The sequence below is a fragment of the Crinia signifera genome, chromosome 12 (genome assembly GCF_055691185.1).
Source record: "Crinia signifera chromosome 12, ASM5569118v1, whole genome shotgun sequence".
Taxonomy (NCBI): domain Eukaryota; kingdom Metazoa; phylum Chordata; class Amphibia; order Anura; family Myobatrachidae; genus Crinia; species Crinia signifera.
In genome coordinates, this window is record NC_139228.1 from 84,356,632 (window position 1) to 84,384,610 (window position 27,979).

Consider the following 27,979-nt stretch of genomic DNA (forward strand, 5'->3'; position numbering starts at 1 on the left):
AATATTATACATACATGGGTAAGGAGCAGAGGAATAGGGCAACACACAGCCAAAGACAGTGATCTAAAAGGTGCAAAATTCCCACATAAATGTTAATTGTATGGTGGAGAAAATACAACACGGACAATCAGCCAACGGTCATGTGACGGCCTCGGTTTGACAAATGACAGAAGCAGAAAGGCAGATACACTTCGGCCACTTCGAAAAGAGTGAACCAGAAAAAGGCCCTAACGCAACGCACATCGGACTTCAAAGATCACACGCCTACATGTCATCCGCATCTGTTCGGACTTTCAAAGAAGAGGGAGTGTCTTCGGACTGCATCCACACGTCCGTGTGCGGTCGGTACTCAAAGCTTCAGCACAGTTCTACTGCGTCCGAACGGACGGGAAGCTGACCATACGCAACGAGTTGGCATTTTTGCGACCACCTCGGAAATCATGTTTCACCCATATTACACACTTATCCAATTATGGTACCTCCTAACATATATATTATTTATATTTGTAATCAATTACTTCCTAATTGACACTTAAACACATTACTTCCTATTGAGATTAACCCTTACATCATGTTAAGTTTTATTAATTCATTGTTGCACCTTTACCTATGGATACTATATATTAATTGCAAGACAAATGTAATATCAAAAAATTTACAAAATGTAATTAACACATAATGAAAAATACCTACAGTTTACAACACATTTGTGGATTTCTGCCGTGTTTCCTATTCGCCCATCTGTAGAAACTTCCACTTTATCCCATTTAGTTGTCTAAGACCAATAACCGCTATGACTAAAACACTGGACGAGAAGAACTGTATTAGCTAGGGCTGTCCTGGTTTAATACTGAATAATTCTAACATGAAGTATCCGCCTCGGCACAACTACATCGCACCAACCGATAAACACCCTCCGCAGTAAATGCAGCCAAGTAGCAGTAATAAGCGTTTATTGTCGTCCCCACCAGGAAAAACCATCTACAAAGCAGGATGTAGCCTAAACGGCTGAGATGTGTACCTAAGAGTAATATTCTTACCATTAGCTGCCACAGAGAGAATGTGGAGGGTCCAGGCATATCCAAACTATGGCCCTCCAGCTATTGTGAAACTACAAGTCCCATCATGCCTTGCCATGGTATTAGCATTCCCTAATAGCAAAACTTTGGCAAGGCATGATGGGACTTGTAGTTTCATAGCAGCTGGAGGGCCATCGTTTAGACATGCCTGGTCTGAGACATTTCTACATATAGTTAGAAGGAGATACAAGATACACATAAAAATATGAACAAGCGCAGCATCATTACTACAAATGTGTCCGTACTTGGACTGCATAAAAAAAACAGCTATTTACAAAATGACGTAGAACCATTTCTAAGGTAAGGCGAAGCCTCTGCGTGTTCCAACGGCCTTATCCCTCTTACACTTTCTGTCTTTTTCATGCTGTTTACGCCGATCGTCTCTAGAAGAACAAAGAAAATGGCTTTAGTCATAGGTGAAATCAACCATGTTGGACTTTCTCATGGTTTGCTGTCCGCATGGTATACGATTGGGGCTGGTAAAGTGTGTAGAGCGCAGCGATGCACCTGGCGTACACTTGACGAGGTCTTGACAATGCAAGAAACTGATACCCACAGCACAAAAAAAAAACTAGAATTCTGCCCAGGATGACACAAATAGACCTTCACCAAAAAAGCATCAGAACATATCAACAAAAGATATCAAGTCATCCACTGGCGAAAACTTTTTTTTAAAGACAACTTCCACAAATAATTATTGGAGGCATTATTGCCCTATGTTCTTCTTTGTTTGGGTTTGTCAGATCTTTGGACTCCGCCACACATTTATTATACCAAAGACCTTTTGGACACTAATTATTTGTGGAAGTTGTCTTTTTAAAAGTTTTTCACCAGTGGGTGAGGATATCGTTTGTTTGTTGAGGTGTTGACAATGACACATGAAAAAAGGTAGACGCGAGTTTATCAGGAATTTCAGTCAACTTTAACACTGCTGACCTAGTACATGACGACTTATTGACAATCTACCTAGGCATGGACTCTGAACTAATCCACACCCTCAGGTCCCATACACACTAGAGCAGGCATGGCCAAACATTAGTCCTCCAGCTGTTGTGAAACCACAAGTCCCATCATGCATTGCCACAGTTTGCCATTAGGGAATGCTAAAACTATGGCAAGGCATGTTGGGATGTGTAGTTTCACACCAGCTGGAGAGCCACAGTTTGGCAGTACCTGCACTAGAGGAGACTGTAAAAGATATCGCCCAGTGGGGCACTCAATAGGGGAGATGTATGAACCAGCGTTAAGTGCAAAAATGCACTTAACACTAGTTAATTGGCGGGATTACGGTTTCCATAATGTATTATGAGCGCACCTAACGTGCGCTAGCAACAGCCTGTCGAGTCACGCTCAGCGGGGCTGTCCCCTGCAATCCCCCCCAGTGATTAGCAGCCGGGGCAATGTATTAAAATTCGCCCAGGCATTAAATTGCCCCAGCCACTTTGCCAGCTCAGGGCTGCACTGGAGATCTTGCACTTGCCCAGACAGGGGAGGAAAGCGCATCGCACATTATTATTATTATAATTTTATTTATAAGGCACTAACAGTTTCGCAGCGCCGTACAAAGAAACAATACAGGGAGACAAAACTTAGTTTTACATTGAAAAAAAATAACAAAAATAGAGTACAGATAAAGAGCGCCACAGGTTCACTGCACATTACAGCTTAAATAGAAGTAGTGAGGACTCGAGCAACGTACGACTAGCGGCTTGTGGCCAGGAGTATGGGGACGAAGATGGTCACTGAGTGTTTGAGTATGGGAGAGCTGTGAGTGACACGTGAAGAGAAGAAGGCCCTGCTCGGAGGAGCTTACAATCTAAGCGCATGCGCAGGATGCCGGGGGAGCCGATAAGGAGAGCCATTCATGCTGGGCATAACGGCTCTCCTTATCAGCTTGGGGGGGGGGGGGGGGTTAATACATCTGCACATAATAGGTGCCGCTTCTCCACATTATGCTGGAGAAGCGGGACTAGTTATTTAGAAAACGTTATATGGCATTTAATGCATCGGCCCCAATATCGTTACTATGTGCTCTTCCGCGCATCGTTAGTGACCCATCCCATCTGAACATGCAAATCAATCAGTCCCTATAGCCATCAGGTGTCATGGGTCCCGATGATGTCTCTGAATGATACAGTGACCGATACCGTTCAGTGTTCACACTCAATATCCGCCACCTGTGACCGATACCGTTCAGTGTTCACACTCAATATCCGCCACCTGTGACCGATACCGTTGACTATTCCGGCCGCGACCAGGGACACCTAGTGCGCATGGGGCTTATTACCCATCTCTAGAAGACAGATGCCGCTTGTTATATGCACATGAATGTATGGAACATTTTTCAGATTCTACCGTTCCGGGCATCAGTAACATAGGAGGTCAGCGCGTTCCGCACTTATCCCATCAGCTTTATTACACACTCACTTCTGGAGGTTAAGGGACAGATGTATCGAGCTTCAAGAAGTGATACAATCCAGAGTGATAAACAACCAACCAGCTCCTAACTGCCATGTTACAATCTGGGTTTGAAAAAACAATGACAGGTAGGAGCTGATTGGCTGGTTGTTTATCACTCACCACTTTATCAGTATTTGCAGCTGGATACATCTGGCACTAAGCCTCCCAGCCTCTGCACGGACGATACCCATTAACCATTGGATTTCAGTCGCTGTAGGACTTGGTACAATCGCGCACAGACCAAATCCTGTCCTCACCTGGTTGGAAGCGGCGGCTGCTTGTACGTGTTCTTCAGCACAGACACATTGCTCTGTAAGGCGGTTTGGTTCTCTTTCGTCTCCCCCCAAGGTTTAAGTTTGCCTTTGAAGTGTGAAAGCAGAATTACAGGATATAGTCACAGGCACATCATGGGTTACATAACGGTTATCAGACCTAAATACCACAGGAAAGGCATAAGGAAATCCTTACATTAGATTACGTCTCCATATACTGTAGCTTCTCCAGAAAGTGCTTATATACGTAATTCTCAGTGCTTCATCCAGGTCCTACTAGGATGCTCTGGGTTCAGTCCAAATGCCGGCAACATGTGGCTCACCAGCTGTTGTGATACTACAAGTCCCAGCATGGCTTGCCAGTTTCACTTTTAGGGAATGTTAAAGCGGTGGCAATGCATGCTGGGAGGTGTAGTTTCACAACAGCTGCTGCCTTGTTGACTCCTACATTTTCAGGATAATCCCGAATGCACGCAAGCTACTGGATGGAGGTCACACATTTATTGTGAGCTACAACAATCACATGGAGAACATCAAGTGGGGATTATTGATATTACACCCCGTTTATCCTTCATTCAATTCTGTTTGAGACACGATCGTCAACCCAAGTGTATATTTCCCATTAGTTTATCAAAATAAAGGCTCACCTTTGTGTGGCTGGTAGCCAAGAGGGCGCGTTAAACTCGCCAGGAGATCAAACTTCAGTTTCTTGTTAGTGTTTGGGGTGGTTGCAGTCTGAGCGGTAAACTTCATGGGAGTAATGACTGCAGAGAAGGAAGAAGCCACCAAAAAATGTGATACTATGGTCCCAATTCATATTTGGGTACTTGTGTATCAGCGCAGCGCCCCTGTCAGTATCAGCGCAGCGCCCCTGTCAGTATCAGCGCAGCGCCCCTGTCAGTATCAGCGCAGCGCCCCTGTCAGTATCAGCGCAGCGCCCCTGTCAGTATCAGCGCAGCGCCCCTGTCAGTATCAGCGCAGCGCCCCTGTCAGTATCAGCGCAGCGCCCCTGTCAGTATCAGCGCAGCGCCCCTGTCAGTATCAGCGCAGTCAGTACGTTGGCGGCTAGCCAGGGCTTACGCAGTTAGCGTAGGCAGTCAGCGCTTATTACATTGTGTGGGAACCATTGACCATTTTTATTTTATTACCTGACATGACAGGTGTGAATGTGCTCCCGAAACACCCCCACTATCCGCGCCAGCCTGAAGCGTGGCGATCCCTGCGAGGGGACGTGGCACGTGTCCTCCCAGCCTGTTCATACCCCCACTATCCACGTCAGCACGAAGTGTGCCGAGGGGACGCATATTACTGGACATGTATTCCACGTCCCCGCACCACGCTACGGGCTCGGTGGCTCGCCACACTTTATAAAACAAACAAACCGACGTGGATAGTGAGGGTATGAACAGGTCGGGAGGACGTGTAATGCGTCCACTCGCCACGCGTCGGGCTGATGTGAATAGTGGGGGTTTGAAATGGAGGCATTTGACAGAGTTTGACATGGAGCACTGGCGAATGCCTGCTTTATTGTGTGCGAGACGCTCATACAAATAACATGGACGCCTCTCTTCCAGCATCCGCAGGGTTGGGGGATCTGGCGGTTCCCAGCGCTGTATGTGAAGCGCGTCCTCCGATGCGGTTCCTGTGTCTAACAGTGTACCCGACCCTGTGGACGCCGGCAGCTTTACTCGTTACTGTACACTACGCTGCCTTACTACAACTACGCTGGCTGATGCCGACTACGTAGCTCTGACTATGCTGACACCACCAACTACGTTGCGCGCGCCGGCGCCGTGATAATACACAAGTACCCATATTTGTATGCACAGGCCTAGGGGTCATAGGGTCAACCGTCAATAGGTGACACATGAACAAGGTAAATTTTTAGGTTGACAGGGTCAAAAAAAAAAAAAAAAAAAAAAGTTGACACGTTATACTTTTTTGTGACACGGACACCGTGTAAGTACCAATATGCCCGCCACGCTTCCGGAACACTATTATAATCTAACTATGTCCACGTGGAGAGTAACGTATGAAAAACCAACTTAAAAAAAAAAGATTTAAGATTAACCTATTGATCACATAGCGGCGACGCAGCTGCAATTGTTCAGGCAGCGGACTTGCTAATCCCAAGCAACGCCGCCGCTAAGGTAAGAATTTAGGGACATGTTCAATCTTGGCCAATATTTCTGACAGTCACCAGTATTCGCTGTGAATCGCCTATGCATATTCGGCTTTGTTATAACTGGAATCTGCATGGTCCCGATCAGAGTAATGATATGCCGTCAGGGGACAACAAGGACAAAGCTTTACACTACAAACATAGTAAGGACAAAGGTAATATACAGATCAGAAACACTTCACATACCTGCATTTGGCTCTTGGACAATGGTCCGGCTTATTGGCAGACTGGGAGAAAATGGCAGAAAGGGAGAAGACTTCCGGGCCGGCGTCTTTATCAGAGAACGCTTGTGCTCATTATCCTTTGTTCCTTCCGAAAAGCTGAAATTTAAATTAAAAATACATAAGAAACGGTCTGATCTATTCCGTGATCAGCAATCAATAAACATTTGTTTAACGAGACACACACCTCGGTGGTTTGCAGATCTTCATAGAACAAGACACACTTTTAGCAAAGAAGTTAAAAAATAGCTACAAAAAGGGGGATTTTTAGTTCTTACCTGTAAAATCCTTTTTCATAGGCCAAGGTGGATGCTGGGATAGTGGCTATTCCAGGGCTGGAGGACCGGGCACCAAGGAGATTAAACTTCTTTGGGACCATGCAGCCCATAGCTCCACGTCACTTAATACCCCTTCATGTCCTCAGATACCAGTTTTTAAATGAACAAGCCGAGGAATAGGGATAGGAGAGATGAACCACTCAGCAGAACATAGTTAGGGGTTACAGTTGTTACACTGTTTGTAATGTTCTAACAGAACTGCTAAGCTGGAGCGTATGGGCGGGTGCCCAGCATCCACCTTGGCCTACGAGAAATAGGATTTGAAATACCTACCGGTAAATCCTTTTCTCGAAGTCCATATGGGATACTGGGATGGTCTGAATACCTTGGGGAATAGAGGGTATCCGCAGGAGACAGGAACATAAAAAATCTTCAGCTGGGTGTACTAGCTCCTCCCCTCTACATCCCCACCCACAAGCCAGTTTAGAAAAATGTGCCCTCAGGATCCTCAACCGAGGGATCCTCAGTACTAGTAGAGCCACCAAGCTGGGGATGTGGTGCATCACGCTGTTCTGTCCTGCGAGATCTAGGAGCAGATAAAGCATTTTGAAGACAGGATGAAACCTTGTACAGACTGACAGACCCTGCACCCACGGAGGTTCTGCTGACTGAGAAGGAACCTGGGGGACAGGGGGAGCAACAGGAGTGTGTGAGGCCGCAAGCTGGGAAGCCAATTCAGTCATTGCAGAAGACAAGGCGGTAGCCCAGTCAGGTTTGCAGGGAACTTCCGCAGCAGCCGGCAGACTAGGGCGCGGCAGACAGCAGCGCTCAGAGGCCAGTGTGGCCCTGCTCGCCAATAGCGCAGGAGCGTTAACCTGTCTACGCGCTCCCTTTCCTGAATCTTTTGCAGACATAGTGTATGATAACACTTTATGTGGTTGAATAAGTTCTGCAATACCTCCTACAAGTAAAATACGGCACAATGATCACCAATAAACAAACCGGTGATTATATACGGTTTACTCTGTAAGCCTAACAGAAATCTGGCCACTGGATAACCGTGAAGGACAAGGGGGGCGATTTCTGAGCTCCTCTCCTGTGAACAGCCACGAGTGAAGTAAAATGGCCCCCCTCAACTCTGAGATGAGAGCCCTCGGCGGGAACTCAGGACAAGCCATTGCCAAGAGAAGGGGGGGGGGGGGCGGAGTTGCAAGGCACAAACTGCCCCCTCCTGGAACCACAGAGAGCCACTGCTTCAGCCCTGTAATTGCAGCCTGAGTCGTCCCTGGTTGGTGTTCATTCTAGCACCCGCCATCTTTAAAAACCCATGCAGTTCATTCTCTGCCTGTGGTGTTGCTGTCTGCTGTGGTGTTTCTAGCACAGGTCTGGTTTGCCTATCATTGAGGATATACAGACCACATTGTGCTAGAAGGACTACAGCAGACAGCGACACCCCAGGCAGGGAAGAGGAACTGCATGGGCTTTCAAAGATGGCGGGTGCTAGAATGAACACTACCTGGTGGTCTAGCGGTTTCTCAGCGTCAGCTGAGTACCGCTGCCAGGCCTCCGGTGCTGCCTGGTAAAGTGATAAAGCAGCGATAAAGTGGTATGTGATAATGCACCAGCCAATCAGCTTTGTTTGGCTGGTGCATGATCACCCATCACTATCACCTTACCAGGCTTAATACATCTTCCCCATTGTGCCTTATATCCAATGCAGGAAATGCAGTTAGGTGAAATCAGGGACATTCCCAGACCCTTCGGGGAGATTGTGACTAATTCAGGGAGTCTCCTGCAGAGTGTTTTATTAGGTTATCAGAAGTGTCAAACCCGGGTCCCATTCTGTATAATAGGAAATGCCCACCCACTGTACAATTGCCTATACAGTAAGTGATGACTAATACTAGATACACGCACCAGCCAATCAGTTGCAACTGTCATTTTTCAAGCCTGATTGCCTGGTTCGTTAGCTCTCTATACCAGGATTAATACATCTGCCCCAATATGAGAAAAGACAAATAGAACAAGGATAGGCCCAGTGTAATAATGCATGTATCCCCCAAACGCCCAGTACAGGCAGCGCACCTTCAGTTTCTGTGACATTATTACTACAAGGCCAGTGGAAATCTCCAATGAGTCACAATTATCCCTGCATGATATCCACGGTTCTCATATTAAGAATGAGTTTTTTCCTTAAAATCACAGAAAGACTACGAAGGAACGGGATGTACCCATTGCCAAATGACTATATATATATATATATATATATATATATATATATATATATATATATATATATATATATATATATATATATATATATATATATATATATATATATATATATATATATATATATATATATATATATTTTACACGTTTTATTTTCAACTAATATAATATTTTCAACATCTCAACGGTTTAACCTGTTTAAAGCAAATTTCCTTCCTCATAGGGTTTTAAATAGGGTGATAATACATTCTAGATTTAAAAAAAATGTCATTACAGTGAGCAGCTCATTAGCATAAATAACGCATCACAATCAGCATGTGATGTCACAATGCCAGTGTAAGCAGAGAACACCTCTGACAAACCATTTGGAATCATTTGCTGCCTTTGACTGACCCAGGAAGCATCATTCCCAACGTGCTGGAAACAGACCGTTATTATTGGATTATTATTGGCAAACAGAACCACCACAGACCACAACCAGTGTCATAAAGAACAGGACACGGAATAACAATGTGGAATTGCCTGACATTCCCGTGCTGCCGGAAGGTGAACCGTCCAGATGAAGAATCATCAAGTGGCGCCCAGCGCACGGCTACCCAGAACACTGGAGAATCTACAGAGAGACGCTCACTGATTGGGCGCTTGAGAAACTTCATGACTAAAAGAAGAAGACAGCGCATAAATGGCCAGGTCGATATTAGCCATCTCGTGCATGAGAGCCTGAAGACTTCACTGTCATGTGTTGATTTAACAGCCCACACACAGGTCTCACAGGCTACCTTGGCCAAGGAGCCTGTCAGTGAGCCTGCTGAAGAAGAGCAAGACCTCTCACTACCTAAAGCCAGGATGGTGCAGGCATCCACCAGCGAGCTGCTGGCCTGTCTTGCAGAGTTCCTCTGTCGCAGGTGTAAGGAGAAGATAACACCAAAACCTCTTGTTGATTGGCTGATCGATATAGACATTTCCATCACTAAACTCGATCAGACCATGGGCTTCCTCAATCCGGTCAATGTAATGTTTCTGTACATGCTCTGCCGTGAAGTGATGACATCCGAGCTAGACACTCAGGAGGAACTACTGGTATGGCTGTCAACATGCCTCTATATAGCCTATTCCTACATGGGTAGTGAGCTCGCCTACCCAATAAGGTATTTCCTAGTCTACAGCTCCAGTGAAGACTTTTGGAGCCGTGCCTGGTCTATTACCATGCAAATGAGTGCAAAGATGCTCCACTTCCATCCTGATCCCAAATATTTCCTCCAGCTCTTTGAGGATCTTATAGCTGAAGGTGGACAGCAGGACATTTCTGTTGCAATGATTTAAAGCAACAGCTCTGGCTTGGGAACCAAAAAGAGACCCACACACAGGCTTGGGAACCGAAGACAAAGACACCCACATACAGGCTTGGGAACCGAAGATAAAGAGACCCACACACAGGCTTGGGAACCGAAGACAAAGAGACCCACACACAGGCTTGGGAACCAAAGACAAAAAGACCCACATGCAGGCTTGGGAACCAAAGACAAAGAGACCCACACGCAGGCTTGGGAACCAAAGACAAAGAGACCCACACACAGGCTTGGGAACCAAAGACAAAGAGACCCACACACAGGCTTGGGAACCTGAGACAAAGAGACCCACACACAGGCTTGGGAACCTGAGACAAAGAGACCCACACACAGGCTTGGGAACCTGAGACAAAGAGACCCATCCCATCCCACTCCCCCTCCCCCTCCCCTCCCCCCCCCACCCGTGGCTGTTATTGCATGGCTATCGGGCGTGGCCCCTTGGCGATGGGGTTACCAGTTCTTTACGAATTGGTAGTGGCACAGCCACCATGGACCAACGCAATATTCATTTTGTTATTGTTAAGTTAGAACAGTGTAAATGTGCTGTCAGACTCACCGTGCGATGGTACTGACAACTATCAGCTTCATTTGCAAAAGTACGGATTATTACCTGTTAGTACGATTTCCTCTACTCCTCCATGGCAGCCAACCTCTGGGTTCTCTCCCTATAGGTAGATATCTGGAAAGGAACAAAAAAGACACCTCCCCTATATAAGGACTGCCCCTTCCTAGGCTCAGTGTCTTTTAAATTATACAGCTTAGACATAACATACACATATAACTCATAATTCCTTTTTTTTTTTTTTTTTTTAGTTACACATGGGAGGGAATAATGCTGCCATGGAGGAGTAGAGGAAATCGTACTAACAGGTAATAATCCGTACTTTCCTCTACCTCCCCATGGCAGCCAACCTCTGGGTAATACCCTAGCAGTTACCTCACTGGGTGGGTTTCAACTTAAAATTACTATTTCCTGCAATGTATCCAAATAAACCAATAAACAGGACACCAAATGACAAAAAGGATACGAGGTTCTCTTCACCTCCTCTTCCTTGTCACCATTTTCTTCCCTTTTTTTTTTTTCTTATAGCGCCACTGCGCTAAGAATCTTCCTCCCAAACTTTGCATCACTTGATGACCCTACATCTACTCTGTAGTGTTTGGTGAAAGTGTGTGCTGAGGCCCAGCATGCCGCCTTGCACAGTTCTTCCATAGAGGCCGCGCCCCTTTCTGCCCATGACGCCGCTACTGCCCTTGTAGAGTGCGCCTTGATGCCTTCGGGCGGATCTACCTCTTTGATCCTGTATGCCTCTGCTATGCATGACTTGATCCACCTGGCTATCGTTGTCTTGGTGGCTCCCAAGCCTTTGTTTTTCCCTTCTGATATTACAAAAAGTCTCTTAGTCTTCCTCCATGATTCTACCCTCTTCAGGTAAATCAGTATAGCCCGTTTGACATCCAATTTATGCAGCCTATTCTCCTTTTCGTTTGCCGGCTTGTCGCAAAAGGTGGGGAGCACTATCTCCTGATTCACGTGGAATCGCGACACTACCTTTGGCAAGAAGTTAGGGTTCGTCCTTAGGACCACCTTGTCGTTGAACACATTCAGAAACGGTTTTTTCAGCCCACAGAGCCTGCAGCTCTGACACACGCCTCGCGGATGTTATTGCCACCAAGAATGCCACCTTCATTGATAACATTCTGGTGGACACTTGCTCCAATGGCTCAAATGGTTCCTCTGTCAGTACATTCAACACCATGTTCAAGTCCCATGGCGCCATAGGTCTGTGAAATGAAGGCCTTATTCTCTTCGAGGCCTGTAGAAACCTCTGGACATACTTGTTATCTGCCAGTCTGATATCCATCATAGCTCCTAAAGCCGCCACTTGCACCTTTAAAGAGCTCACCGAAAGGTTTCTTTCTAATCCTTTCTGCAGAAAATCCAGCACCGACGTGACCAGCTTATGGTCTTTACCTTCCCTTCTGCAGAGCTCTGTATATGCCTTCCATATCCGGTAATACGTTTTAGACGTAGTTTGTTTCCTAGCCTTCAGAAGGGTATCCACGACTTTTCTGGAAAACCCCTTTGCTACCAAGTTTCTTGTCTCAGCAGCCACGCCGTCAGATTCCAGTGGTCGGGCTGCCTCTGTACGTGGGGCCCCTGTCGTATCAGATCTTCTATGTCCGGTAGCTCCCAGGGAGCATCCACCGCCATCCTGAGCACCTTGGCGAACCAAGCTCGCCTCGGCCAGTAGGGCAGGATTGCTATGACCGTCATCCGTTCCTGTTGGATTTTGTTCAACAGTCTCGGTATCACTGGAAATGGGGGAAAGACGTAAGCCAGGCCCGTTCCCCAACTGGCGGTTAGGGCGTCCGCCTGCCAAGCCCCTTGTTCCCAGTGCCTTGATATAAAATTTTTTGCCTTTGCGTTGTACTTGGTGGCCATTAGGTCCACCTGCAGAACTCCCCAGTGGCTTGTCAGTATGTCGAATATTTGTGGGGACAGTTCCCACTCTCCTGGTCTTATTGCCCACCTGCTTAGGGCGTCTGCTCGCTGGTTTTCCTTCCCTGCGATGAACACTGCCGACAGGCTTAGGACATGTCCTTCTGCCCACTGAAGTATGCTTGCCGTCTCCATCAGTTCTCGGCTCCTTGTACCGCCCTGGCGGTTCACGTATGCCACTACAGCTCTGTTGTCTGATCTGATTACAACTTCCTTTTGCCACAGTTGTACTTGAAATGCCCGGCATGCCATAAGCACTGCCCTCATCTCTCTTACATTTGAGTGTGCCCTTGACTCGGCTTGCCTCCATTGACCTTGTGCTGTTCTTCTGCCGCACACAGCTCCCCATCCCGACTGGCATCGGTGGTGACTAATATCTGCTCCCTTTTTGCAAATGACCTTCCTTGTCTCAACCTGTTTGTGTCCATCCACCACTTTAGATCTTCTCGCTTGCTTTGACAAGGAAATCCTTTGCATGGGATTCTTCCCGTCGCCATCCCATTGGGATAGAAAGCACCCTTGTAGGTTTCTTGTATGAAATCGGCCCCATTTGATAGTGTCTTGCGCTGCCGACATAAGACCTAAAACCTTTAGGCAGTCTCCTGCGCACACTAGCCTTTTCCTCAGAAGTTTGGTTACTTCCAACCTTAGTTTCTCCTGCCTTTCTGGCGTCAATCTGACCCTCATAGCTTCTGTATCTAGCACCACACCCAGATACTTTGCGGCTCTTGATGGTTCCAAGTGACTTTTTTCCTTGTTTATGAGCCACCCGTGATGCTTTAGATACCTCATCACCTTCTCTGTATGATCTCTCGCCATTCCTTCTGTTTTCGCCATAATTAATAGGTCGTCCAAATATGGCCATATTGTCACCCCCTCTTTTCTTAAGTTTGCTATGAGCACAACCAGAACCTTTGTGAAGGTTCTTGGGGATGTGGATAGGCCGAACGGCAGAGCCGTAAATTGGTAAGTAGTTCCTTTGATTTTGAACCTTAGGTATCTTTGGTGCTGCTGACATATAGGAATATGTAAGTAAGCGTCTTTTAAGTCGATTGTTGTCAGAAAAGACCCCTGTTTGATGTCTGGTAAAATAGATCTTATCGACTCCATTTTGAAGTTTTGTGTCTTGACATATGTATTGAGCCTCCTCAGGTCCAGAATGGTCCTGAAACCCCCTGTCGCCTTTTTTACCACGAAAAATCTGGAGTGCCAGCCTTGACCTTCCTGATCCTTGGGCACTATGACTACAACACCCTGAGAGATCATAGTCTGCAGGCTGCTCATTAGCGCCTCCCTCTCTTTCGGGCACCTTGGCACAGGGGATTCCTCCATCCAGTTCCCGGGAGTCATGATAAATTCTATTTTGTACCCGGTGGAGACCACTTCTTGGACCCACCGGTCCTCCGTAGATCGGAGCCAGGCCTGTTTGAACTCTAACAGCCTGCCCCCGACCTTGTCCCTGGCGTCATTGTGATGACTGCCTGAACGAGAATCTTCCTTCCTTGTTTCTTTGACCTCGAAAGGAACTCCGATTTCCAAACCATGGCCTCCTGTAGTTCCTTCCTGGCCTGTAAGTTCTCGCCTCTCTGAATTCCGATTGCTGGAACCTCTGAGATTTATTAAAGGGCTTCTTTGCACCCCTATCCTGTGGTAGCCACACTGATTTCCCTCCTGACACCTTTGTGATGATGTCATCGAGTTTTTTTCCGAATAAATACTCTCCCTGAAAAGGTAGGGATACGAGTTTATTCTTTGATTGGGCATCGGCTGCCCACGGTTTCAGCCACAGGGCCCTTCTCACAACTGCTGCATTGGCGTTAACTCTTGCTGCCAGCCTGACTGCGTCTAGGGAGGCATCGCAAACAAATTCTATGGCAACCTGCATATTCTGTACAATCTTCAGTAGATCTGCCCTTTTGATGCCATCAATCCTATCTGACTCTAGGTCCTGACACCACGACCTGAGCACTCTAGAGGTAATCGCAATCGCTGATGACGCCTTGATCGCGGCCCCTGATGTGACGTGTTGCTTACGCAACCCCATCTCCATTTTACGCTCCATGGAGTCTTTGAATATATTGGCGTCCTCCAATGGAAGCGTCGTCTTCCTAGATATGCGTGCAATAGCCGCGTCTACCTTCGGCGGCTCCTCCCACGTCTTGACTTCCTGAGGCTCGAAGGGGTACATTTTATTAACCCTTAGTGGTACCGCCACCTTTTTATCCGGGTGAGCCCACTCGTCCTCTACTACCTCTTTGAGTGTCAAAGACAGCGGGAATGTCTTAGATTTCTTCTTTTTGTCTCTGAAGAGCAAATCCTGTAACTTGCCTTCCTCTTGTGCTACGTCTATATTAAGAGACTTGTTCACCAGTGTGAGCAGATTATCCAGCAAGTCAGGGTTAAACTCTAACTCTGCTTTTTCCTGCATCACCTCTCCTTCTTCGACTTCCTCCTCTATAGCAGGGGCAGGGCCTTCCTCTGAATCCTCTGAGTTAGCAGAGTCAACCTCCCTAGGCCTTTTAGCCGACATCTTTGCCAGATCCTCCTTTGTCACGAAAGTATCTGCCAATGCTGTCCTAAGTTTTGCAACCAACTCTGTCATTTGTGAAGGTGCCAATATCTGAGAACCTTTGCAATTATCACAGACAGACCCTGCACATCTGTCAGGAGGCGTCTTGTCACAGAGTGTACATTTAGCCAGATGCATTTTTTTATGCTTGGCTTTTCCTTCTGCCTTTTCCTTGCTTGCTTCAGACCTGCCAGAAAGCACACATAATGAGTGCCTGACTACTGATAACACATACCATGAGGAAAATAAATAACCATATCAAAATAAATGAATAAAGAAATAAATATCTAACTAACTGCCTTTCCTGCTTACCCTGATTTTGCAGGCTGCTTTCTTTCTTCCTCCATCTTACAGTGTTTGAAATTATCTGCACAGGGATACACTGATTAAGCACTGTTCTACAGGCACACATAGAGCCCTGGCAAAAGCCTAGGGCCTTACCTTCACTCTGAAATCGCCTGCTGCAGCTGCCCTTTGGAGAAGCAGTGGCATATAATCACAGTCCCCGGGTTCTTTAGATTCTATCTCCGGCGTTTGGATTCAGCAATGGCGCTGTCCTGCGCCTGTGTCGCGCTTAAATGACGCCCGCTTCATGACGCGATAGCGTCCAATCACCGCACGGGGTACTGCCCCCGTCATAGCGTGCGTCCATACTCCCGAGGTGACACGCCTACTGACGCTCACTCTCGTGACGCGCGCGGCCTTCCTGGCGCGCGCGGTGTCCTCTTGCTTGGCGGCGCCAGTGATGATGCGCCTAGCCTCGTGTTACACAGCCGGCGCCACTGATGACGCGCCCGGCAGCTCCGATACCCGGTCCGCGCCCCTGACGCCGCCGTCAGCCTCAGCACATTACCGCCACGGCCATCCGACATACAAGCCTCCTGCGGCTCCTGAACCCGGGGTAAGCTACCTCACTGCACCTGGCAGCAGGACGCTATATGCAGTCTCCCAACCACGCCAGATGGCGGGAGACGTTATGCTTTAAATTATCGCCTAGACCCCAACTGCACTAGGCAGAGGAGAAGGCAGCAGCCAGCCTCAGGGTAAGCACTCTCATCTACCTGGAAAGGAAAAAAAAGACACTGAGCCTAGGAAGGGGCAGTCCTTATATAGGGGAGGTGTCTTTTTTGTTCCTTTCCAGATATCTACCTATAGGGAGAGAACCCAGAGGTTGGCTGCCATGGGGAGGTAGAGGAAACATTATTCAGTACTTGTGTATTATCACGGCGCCCGCTAAGTAGTTAATGTAGTGTCCTATTCAGTGTAGTAGGATTGCATGCGATGTGATGGTACTTGTGCAGTTTCACGGCACCACTGCCCGCATCGCATACGATTTGATAGTGTGCCATGCAATGCGATTTAGAACACCCTCACTATCCACTTCCGGGTGACGTGGATAGTGGGGGGGTGTGCTAAATCGCATTGCATGCGATTTGCGTGCGGTGCGATCCGCGGGCAGTGGCGCCGTGAAACTACACAAGTACCATCACATCGCATGCGATGTGATCCGACTATGCCAGCTACGTTGCGCAGACGGGCGCCGTGATAATACACAAGTACCCATTATTCTATAGAGAGCAGACACACTGTCATGGTTTGTATTGTAGAAGATCGACAACACACAGTTTACAGGTCTCAAGGATCCAACAGGCACAAGGTTGACATCCTCAAACTGTTGACAGGTTCACAAAGCCCGCATCTGAAATACTGCCGTGTGTAAACCTTGTTTTTAACCAATTAATTCTCTGGTACTACTCATTTTCATTGTCATAAGTTATTTAAATACAGATAATTAATTAGCGCTCTATTTCCTTAATATTCCCATTGTAATTATAAGAGCTGCTTAGTATATGAGGTCGGAACCATAAAACTCTTAATAAATACAAGATATCCCCCTCTTCCCCCTAAGGGAGGAGGCAGGGCTTTGGGGTGGGAGGAGCCTGGGCTGCACAGGGGGCAAAAGGCTTAACCCGTTTGGTGCCAGGCTGCTCCAACTCCTACAACCCAGCGTCAACCCTGTGTCTCCTTGGTACCGAAGAATAAGTAGTTCCTGGAACGCTGCTGTATTGCACGTCTGAGTAGAAAGTGATGGTCACACGGCCCTGGGAGAAGGTAAAGGACCCACTAGACCACCAGGGAGTTTGTCGACAAAATTAAAAAAGGTAGACATGATAAATGTCACTGTCACAAAGTACATAGGCACCTAGTTAATTAAGTCTTGATAATGATCTGGAGTTCGCAAAGAACTATTAGCCTTCCATCTGTATAGAACTCAAGGGAAGGGGGCCTGGACTGCACACCCAGCGGCTCATAATGGGATGTGCTACCTCGGAGTACTACAACACAGAATCTGGTGCACCATACACCACCAACAATTGTAATCTATTATATATAATATGAGGTTCTTGGCATAGAATTGGCCAATAATGAGCCTGCCCAACGCTTTTCAAGGTGACCTTGTCAGACAGCTTCCTAACATTATAGGGTCCAACTCTGGGGTGCAGGGCACCCCCAAACCACCTCAGGGCACCACACAAATAAAAGATGAATTGAAGTATCATTGTTAAAAGAAAAGATAAGGTATCAGTGTCAGGTACAGGTGGCGCTGCAGTCAGCCAGCCTGCCAGATCTCATGTGCTGTCCCAGTCAGCAAATCAGCAGGTATTAAAGGCTTCCCTGCCCATCTCCGCTTCAGAGAGATGGGCGGAGGGCTGCTACAGCCTCCGACAGAACAGTGCTTGCCAGCGTCTCATGCACACCCTGTTCTGTCGGAGGACGGCACATGGCGATTCTGTAGGTGAAAATGGCTGCTTAGTATTAAAAGTGAAAATATATATATATATATAATTTTTCCGTATCATGTACACATATACTGAGGCTCCTTTAACCCCTTCCCGACATATGACGTACATTTACGTCATATGTCGGTTGGGGGTGAATCAAGCCAGCTCACGGAGTGAGCTGGCTTGATAGAGAGCAGGTAATGGCTGTATATTACAGCCATGTCCCTGCTCTCACGGCCACGAGCGGCGAGTTCGCCGATCGCGGCCGTTTAACCCTTTAAGCGCCGCGGGCAAAGCGCCCGCAGTGCTTAAATAGCTGATCGGAGGGGGGGCGCCCCCCTCCGGCGCCGATCGGGGCCCCCCGCAGCGCGATCGGAGGGTGCCGATCGGTTGCCATGGTAGCCAGGGGTCTAATGTAGACCCCTGTGCTGTCCGTGTATTCATACCTATTACATCCTGCCTCAGGCAGGATGTAATAGGAAGTGCAAAAAATCACTACGTTCAGCCATAGAGCTCTATGGCTGAACCTAGTACAGGCGATCGCGCCCCCTAGTGGTCAAGTACACTAGGGGGCCTTGTAGTAAAAGTAAAAAAAAAAAAAAAAATAAAGTTTAAAAATAAAAAAAAAATAATAAAATATTAAAAGTTCAAATCACCCCCCTTTCCCCATTTCCCAAATAAAAATAAATAAATAATAAAAAAAATAAACATATTTGGTATCGCCGCGTTCCTAAAAGTCCGATCTATTAAAATATAACATTAGTTATCCCGCACGGTTAAAGGCGTAAACGGAAAATAATCCCCAACGCCAAAACTACGCTTTTTGGTCGCATCGCCTACCCAAAAAAAAATAGCTAAAAGAGATCAGAAAGTCGCCCATATCCCATAATGGTATTAATTAAAAAGTACACTTCAGCCCGCAAAAAATGAGCCCTCACCCAGGTCCGTAGGTGGAAAAATAAAAAAGTTATAAGCCGCAGAACATGGCGACGCGACGCAAATTCGAAAAACCGTAACATTTTTCTATTTTTTTTTTTAGTGGTAAAATGTAACGAAAACTATATAAGTTTGGTATTACCGGAATCGTAACGACCCATAGAATAAAGATAACCCATCATTTTAAACGAACTATGAATTTCAAAAAAAACGTAACCAGCGCAAAATTGTGGAATTGCGTTTTTTTTTTTTTTTACCCCACATTGAATTATTTCCTGATTCCCCAGAATATTATACGGTATAGTAAATGGTACCATTAGAAAGTACAACTTGTCCCGCAAAAAAAAAGCCCTCATGTGTCTATATAGCCGGAAAATTAAAAAAGTTACGCTTATTTGAACACAAGGAGGAAAAAAAAAAAAAAAATTACCTTAAAAGGCAATGTCGGGAAGGGGTTAAAGAAACCTCAGTATATGTGTACACGATACGGTCCTACAACACACAGAATTTTCATATTTTTCAAGGAGACCATAAATTGAGGATTGGACCTGCTATATTAAACACGCATCACCTTCACTTTATTTTAGGTGTTTTTTTTTATATTTTGCAGTTGTAACATAAATCAATAAAGGTTACGTGTTATTGTGGTCTCTCTCCCTATTGGTGCACCACACCGAGATAAACTCTTGACTGTCTAATGTCACGATGGGCCGTAACTCATGCGTCACTTGATGTTTCCACGCACAAACGTCATAATTTCTCTATATATCACACATACTTTTTATATAGTCAATGGTGACATGCAAAGTCATTAATAAAAAAGGTGAAGATTATTTACCGAACATTCATCTTGGATGTGGATAAAGCGGTTGGCTTAAACCCAGATTTCTCTACCAGGATACTCCGACTGGCAGCATTGGAACGCCCGTTACGTCTCTGACTGGATGGCGTCTTTGCAGAAGGGAGTGGACTTTTCCATGAAGGGGACGGTTTGCTGTGTAGGGACTTCGATAAATAAAAAAATAAAAAACATTATTTGACTTCAAAATAGTTGTATAGGTTTTAAAGGGCGATGGCGAGGAAAGGAATGAAACTGGAAGATCAGTCTTCTATAAATGGTTTTACTGTACGATATTGCCGCTACTTTATCACCATCCCAGGGGGAGTGCATCTGCCCCAAAGTACAAAATAAAACTAAATGAGCCCATTTTTCAATCAACACAAATATATTCGCTATGCCGCTGTACCTTTACTTCTTGAATTTTAATGCTCACTGCTTCTAAACGCTTCTGTTTCCTTTCGATATATAGGTCTATTGACTCCATCTTCTTGAATTGGGCCTCGTGCAGCTTTTTAAAGTCTGTAGAATGAAAATGAGACATTTAATATCCAATTCCTTCCACAACCACAGAGCCCAGCTGGAACGCACTTACTTGGGGTTGATGGTTTGGGTCCGGACTTGGATAACCGACTGGCGTATCTGGGAATCTTCCCACCAGGGGGTGCACACACATTGGCTTTAGCTGTTCGCGCAAAACAAAAAGGTCATTAAATTGTTCTCAAGTTCAAACCAAAATCCTAAATTGTACGAGTTCTGATGGACAGACGATAATCTCCCTCACGCTCCCCCCCCCCCTCAAAAAAACAGCTTCAGAGATTTCATGGTTGACATGCGTTGGGTAGACCACTGAAGGTCGATACCTGGATTAGGTTGACATGGCTAAGGCCGACACAAGCATTCGTCAACAATGGGGAAGATCAACAGTCAAAAAGGTCAACATGCGTTTTCCCACTTTTTTGAGCCATCAGGCGGTATTTCATGCCCTACCGTCCACTACAGGGTGGTGGGAGAATAAAATAGTGGCGGAAGCATGGCAAGCCATGCGAGGGGACGCGGTACACTTAGGGGTGGAGGATGCAATCTGCCGCCGCTATTGCAGATGGGGGAAATAGCGGCGGCTCCCTATTCAATGCCGTCTATAGCGACAGCATTGAAACAGGATCATGGCAGAACGGGACTGACTTTAGAAGCTGTCGGGCCCGTTCTGCTGATAACGGAATATCGCGATCCCGGCTGCAGATCAAACCACGGCCTTTTTTGCAACCACGGCCTTTTTTGCAGCCACGCCCCCTTTGTGCTGAGCGGCAGGTGGGAAATTGAATCCCGCCTGTCGTTCTGCAGTCGATCAGACCACAAGCAGGCCAGGATCGTGGCTGTCGGCGGGGATCGATAGCCATGATTTTGGATTACATACCCCCCTTAGACGGGGTCGAGATTTGGGACAAAATTTAAGAAATAAAAAATAAAAGCCATGAATAAAACTTATGTCGACCTTCCCATTGTTAACCTAACGCTTGTGTCGACCTTCCGACCTATTTCAGGTGTCGGCCTTCAGTTGTCGACCCAAACACCCATAAAATGCATGTACTCTTTACACCATTATGGGGAACTTTTAGCCCTGAATATGTTGAACTACACATCCCAGCATGCCTTGCTACAGTTTTGCCATTCTAAAACTGTTGCAGGGCATGCTGGGATGTGTAGTTCAACAGCTGGAGGGGCGAAGGTTCCCCATCCCTGCTTTGCAGTATGGCCATAGCCTCTACCAGTGGATGGAGAGACTTTTCCACCCCAACAAGGATGGTTTTGGAAGCGTATGCAATGCATATGTCCGCAATGATCGATTTGTTTAATTCCCTTCGCCTACATGGAAGTGGGCATATAACCCAAATAAAGTACTTTTTTTTTTACATGTTTTCTACCGTTTCTATAATATTTTATATAAACCCAAACGTGACTATGTCGGAATTAGCCTTTTATGGTGGTAAGTACAGTGCAAAATTTTATAATAGTGTTAGTAACGTACTTTTGCCTTTTGCAGTTATATTTGTGTCCTGCTCAGTTATGTCATCCTCGGTCCTCTGCCGTTTCCGCTGATTGCTTGCAGAATCGGGCCTGGTAGTTTCCTCTGGATCTCCATCATTATTGTTTTCCTAAACATTAATACACAATATACTCACATGTTCTGACGCCAATATATACATTGAACATCGAAAGATCCCCTGCGTAATTAGTTGTATGCTCCTGGGTAGGAAACTTATTTCCTTGGTTTGTAAACAGAAATATTAAGGTTCTAATAAATACTTACTGATGTGCGGTTACTGCGATGTCCCTTACAGCAACCAAATAGTTCCCCGCGCCCCTCTGTGGGATTCTATGGAGCACGTGTGATCTGGATGGCTGAGATACCAGTTTTTCCAACTCTGATAACTAATTTGCTCCTCATCCAGACACTCAGAATCCATGTATTACTGTTTATTTATATAGCACCATTTACTACACAGAGAAGATCATCCACAGTCCCCGCCCCATTTGAGTTCAGACTAAACTCCCTTACGGTGGGTACACACTTCCCCGCCACAGAGGAGATCTAACTCGTGACCAACCGGTTTACCAGACATTGAACAAGTGTGTACCCTCCATTGACCGACCGACACCTCCGTTCTGGCAACCAACCTCTAGGCCCGGCATCCCAGCACACTATCAGCATGGCGGCGGTGCTGAAAGATGTCTGCCTGGCGCAGCGGTGGGAATGTGGTTACGGTGAGGCAGCGGAGGGCATGGCAGGACTGTACACTTTACATGTACAAAGGTCGGTAGCCGCCATAAATCACAGTTAACCATATTAAAGATCCAATATGGCTGCAGGATTGCTCAGTTTCCTTTCCCAGCTAATATTAGTCAGCGAATGTCAATCTGATGGCAAAGGAGCAAAGTGCTCAAAAGCCGCTCAGTGTGTACAGGGCAGCGATGAGCGCCGGTGCGCCCTCCTGCATCATCGCTGCTCATCTGGTATTACCAGCAGATGAGCGACGGGGTGGAAGGATTTCCATAGCGTACTGGTATGTAAAATAATTGTTGTCGCGATTTTCCCCACCATCACTGTCCAAACACGTGTATGGACCTTATGTTTTAAAGTGGCAGCTCCATTGAATCACCCTTCTATACCCCATTGTCAAACCTCCAGTTTCTGTTAGTGCAGGCATGTCCAAACTATGGCCCTCCAGCTGTTGTGAAACTACAAGTCCCATCATGCCTTCCTACAGTGTTGCTATTAGGGAATGCTAAAACAATTGCAAGGCATGCTGGGATGTGTAGTTTTACCACATCTGGGGGGGGCCACAGTTTAGCCATGCCTGCCTTTTGAAAGTGGGGAACAAACAAAAAACCACACATACACCCCATTTAATAGGCTTCCTTTCAATAATACTAAAACTACATGTTTTTTTTAAATTAACAGCGTCCAGCATTTATTCTTGCTATATATATATATATATATATATATATATATATATATATATATATATATATATATATATATATATATATATATATATATATATATATATATATATATATATATATATATATATATATATATATATATATACACACATACACAGCTTTGGTGCCCGGCACAGCCTCCTAGTATGTTGCTTGGCTGGGTGCCCTTAGCAGGGAAATGTATAGACGGCAGAACGCCACGGCACTCCAGACGGTAGAATAGTACAAAAGAATCTTCTTTATTGAAGCACAGCAATAAAAAGCAGCAACGTTTCGATACTGTGTGTATCGTCTTCAGGCTGAAGACGATACACACAGTATCGAAACGTTGCTGCTTTTGGAGTGCCGTGGCGTTCTGCCGTATATATATATATATATATATATATATATATATATATATATATATATATATATATATATATATATATATATATATATATATATATATATATATATATATATATATATATATATATATATATATATATATATATATACACACACACAATGTAACAGTTTCCCCATGTCTGTTATATATGAATAAATGAATGCATTACACAACGTGTATGAGCGCAAGTGTCTAGAGAAACTGGAGCTCAGATACAAACAGTAGTCCGGACACATTCCCCCATGTGCAATCTGAGGCACATACAGTACCTTCATTCAATAACCATTTTCCACCATTAGGCACCACACCCATTGCAGGACGCTACTTGTCCCTAATTTAATGCCAGAGCTGTGTTGCACAGATTTGTTAGACTGTAATACAGTTGAGCAAGGTTTATCTAATATAATTCAATGCACCAAAATGAAACATTTAATACCTGAGCAGCCTCCTTCTCAGACGTGTGAATCTCGCTGCTAGAACTGGACTCCTTCTGTTGGGTTTTCTTCCCCCGACCCCTACGGTAAGTAACATGACCTGCAAAGCTCTGCTCTTCCATCTGCAGGCTGCCCCGGGATGTATCTTTGTCACTGAGAGTACAGTTGCCATCAGAGTCCTGTGCGAGAAAATACACAAAATGTAAATAATGACACACTACTACTTCTATGCATCACACAGAATGGTATGGTCACTATAAGTGTGTGTAATTATATATATATATATATATATATATATATATATATATATATATATATATATATATATATATATATATATATATATATATATATATATATATATTTCTGTAAAGGATAATAGGGCAGATGTATTAAGCCTGACGAAGAGGTAAAATGGAGATTAAGTAGAAGGTGGTTACACACCAGCCAATCAGCTGTTTGAAATATCACAGGAGTTGATTGGCTGGTGCGTTAGCACCTCCTACAATATCTCCGATTTACCAGGATTAATACATATGCCCCTAGGAATGATAAGGGAGATGGAGGGAATTATGCCAGACACACCGGTGTAGCGGGATGCGGCCATTTGGTCTACAGCATGATGGTCGACAGTCATTAGGTCAACATAGGAAAGGTCATTAGTTTGACAGTCAAAAGGTCGGCATGGGGCTTTTCACTGGTTTTTTTTTTACCCGACAGGGGGTATTTTATGCCCTACCATCCACTAGGGCAGGGCTGGGCAACGCCGGCCCAGATGTTGATGAACTACACATCCCAGCATTTCTTGCATCAGTTTCAGCATGGCCACATAGCACTGCACTAGGGCCTTGACGGCTAACCTTGACACCCCAGATTTTTTTTAACTACATATCCCAGCATGCTCTGCATCAGATTTAGCATGGCCAAAATAGCAAAATTGAAGCGAAGCATGCTGGGATGTGCAGTTTAAAAACATCTGGAGTGTCACGGTTAGCCATTAAGGCTCTTGGGAGTGGAGGGAGAATAAAACCGTGTGCCCAAAGCATTGCGAGCGCAGCGAGTGATGGGAGGGGATGCAGTGTACTTTAAACTGTGTCCATGTCAACAAACAGTAAAAAAAAACAAAACATGTCGACCTTTTGACTGTCGAACTAGAATCATGTCGACCATCATGCTGTAGACCAAATTATCCTAACCCCGTACAACACATATATACCGACACATGTTAGAGCGCTCGACTGATATCCAGGATGCTCATTTGTGAACAACGCAGAACGTGCCGACAGGCAGCTACTCAAGTGTTACTGCCGACGTGCGCACTCATGTCTTCTCGTAACCTTCTGTGGCCATTTCAGGAATAAAGGAAGTTTAATCAAATGTAACTTATTTCAAACAATATTAAAATATTGTTCTAAATAAAAGTTACATTTTATTAAACTTCCTCTCATTGCATCACAGTGACTTTCTTTCCTGAAATTGCATTCATTTGTGTCCAGCGGTAGCACACCCTCGAAATCTTCACCGATACACCATGGTGAATATTCCTTCATGAGGGGTCTCCTGTATATACAAATATATTACTCTCCTGTGCGACTGGCATCACCCCACCTTCTGCAGCCACAAGCTGACATAGGTGACAAGTGACCCATCTGGGCAGCCAAAAGCCACTTTTATCATTGCACTCGGCACGTGCAAAACTGAAGACTTCTGGACACCTAAACACCTAGCTAAGTGATGAAGGAAATGCAACTTTGGGTTCCCCTTAAAGGAATTGCCCATATACTTTAAGAGGTTGTATAAAATAAGGGGAACAAAGTTATAATCATTGTGCCCCCCCAAAAAAGTATAGGCCACTTACATTACTTGTCAGGTCCGCAAGGGTATCTGGGTGGAAATGTTTTTTCAAATCCTTGAGTAGTCGATCTGCCTATAAATCAAAAGGGGGGAGAAATGATATTAAACCTGCTGGACAGCTATTAACAATGACGGTCACAAGTTTCCCCTGAGGGTATGGAGACAATACGTTCACATTTTACCATCTGCACCTAGTTGCACAGTCAGAGTTGGATGCTCTATAGACAAAACTGTCTACACTAGACGACACACACGGTACAGACTACACGATATATGTCAACGGAACTGGCATATATCATTGTACAGGTATGCCTGGTCACCCCATGGTCTGTCTGGACCCCACCCACATGTCACTATTATCGTCTGTCTGGACCCCACCCACATGTCACTATTATTGTCTGTCTGGACCCCACCCTCATGTCACTATTATTTAGGTCTAGTCACCCAGTGTCACTATTATGGAATGTCTGGACCCCCCACTATTATTTATGTCTATGTCACTTATGGTATGTCTAGTTGTTCCCCCACCATGTCACTATTATGGTTTATCTGCACGGTATCCGGACAACGGGTAGACATCAAAAAGGTTGACATGCAAAAAGGTCAACATAAGCATTAGGTTGACATGGGTTTTTCACTTTTTTTTGGAGCGGACATGCGGTATTTCATGTCCTACCATCCACTAGGGCAGGGCTGGGCAATTGCGGCCCTCCAGATGTTGAACTACACATCCCAGGATGCTTTGCATTAGTTTTGCTATGTGGCCATGCTGAAACTGATGCAAGGCATGCTGGGATGTGTAGTTCATCAACATCTGGAGGGCCGCAATTGCCCAGCCTGGCACTAAGGCATGGTGGGAAAATAAAATAGTGCGCTGAGCGCAGCGAGGCATGCCAGGGGACGCGGTGCACATTAACCTGTGTCCATGTCGACATTTGGGTAAAAAAAAAACCACGTGAAAACCCCCATGTCGACCTAATGCTTGCGTCAACCTTTTGGCATGTCAACCTAATGGTTGTCGACCTTTTTGTTGTCTACCCCTTGTCCCACACCCGTCTGGACCCCCCACATGGATGTCCCTATTACGGTCTGTCTGGACCCCCCTCCCCCGGGCGGGCGCAGCAGCTGTTGCACACCTTCAGATTAGCCCTGAGGCTGACTCTCTTCGCCAGTCTCTGGAGCTCGGAGTACCGCAGCGTGTCCAGCTCCTGCAGCGACGGCGCCTCCATGACAGCAGCGCTCCCGGTCCGGTACAGCAGCGGTACAGCGCCGGTTCTCGGCTACAGGACAATAAGACGACAACAACAACGTCTCTCTGTGTGCGCGCCGCCGCCCGCGATTCAAACTCCGCCAGCGAGCGCCACCATTTGCTGAGAAAGGCACGTGTGCCGCCGCCATCAGCCAATCAGCGCGCAGTGCCTGACGGCTCACCGTCCGACCACGCCCCGTCCCTCTGCAGCACAGAAGGGATCACTGTTTCTCTTTCCCAGTAGAGGCTCCTCCCACAGCTCCAGGTTCAGAGCTCCTCCCCTCTCAGGCCCAGCGGCAGCACTGCAGCCGTTGGGGAACCAATAACCGTGGCTGGAAGCCAGTGGAGCAGTAATGTATATGCTGCCCTGATTTACAGTATGCATGGCTCAGGGCCCAAGGGTATTATCATCACAGTAGCAGAATGCACACCGCCTGCCTGCTCCTGGGCTGCTATATGTGCAGCTGCTGGCATTACACTCTACTACACCAGGCATGTCCAAACTATGGCCCTCCAGCTGTTATGAAACCACAAGTCCCAGCATGCCTTGCTACAGTTTTGGTATTAGGGAATGCTAAAGCTATGGCAAGGCATGCTGGGATGTGTAGTTTCACAACAGCTGAAGGGCCACAGTTTGGACACGCCTGCTCTACACAGTCACTTATATATAGCCCCTGCAAGACTCCTCAGGCATTGTCCACGTTCTTTCCTGCTTCATCTGTCAGCTCCCACCTTTTGCTATTGAAGGAATTACTGCTACCTGAGGTGACGTGTTCTGTCAGTAATCAGTTTGGTCTCCAAACTCATCACTGTTCTGACAGATCAATGTCCATCCGTAGGGCCTG

The 27,979-nt window shown here is 46.0% G+C and overlaps 1 protein-coding gene across 1 annotated transcript; it reads right to left on the reverse strand.

Moving 5' to 3' along the window:
- Positions 1 to 936: 936 nt before the first annotated feature.
- NUSAP1 (nucleolar and spindle associated protein 1) lies at positions 937 to 27,256 on the reverse strand. The gene is made up of 11 exons (XM_083166710.1): positions 27,022 to 27,256; positions 25,890 to 25,958; positions 24,034 to 24,210; positions 21,732 to 21,858; positions 20,298 to 20,387; positions 20,112 to 20,224; positions 19,703 to 19,869; positions 6,180 to 6,313; positions 4,459 to 4,575; positions 3,797 to 3,899; positions 937 to 1,462 (listed from the first exon to the last, which is right to left on the reverse strand). Exons 1-11 carry the CDS (start codon positions 27,112 to 27,114, stop codon positions 1,375 to 1,377), a joined length of 1,278 nt encoding a protein of 425 aa, XP_083022836.1. The 5' UTR covers positions 27,115 to 27,256; the 3' UTR covers positions 937 to 1,374.
- Positions 27,257 to 27,979: the final 723 nt, after the last annotated feature.

Bases quoted from the DNA above. Each gene is read 5' to 3' on its own strand.
- NUSAP1 (XM_083166710.1), bottom strand. From the start codon at position 27,114: ATGGAGGCGCCGTCGCTGCAGGAGCTGGACACGCTGCGGTACTCCGAG. The intron at 19,870-20,111 runs GTACAGCGGCAT...TATTTATCGAAG, and splicing joins TTAAAATTCAAGAAGTAAAG to TCCCTACACAGCAAACCGTC. The intron at 6,314-19,702 runs GTAAATAATCTT...TTTAAATTTCAG, and splicing joins ACATCCAAGATGAATGTTCG to CTTTTCGGAAGGAACAAAGG.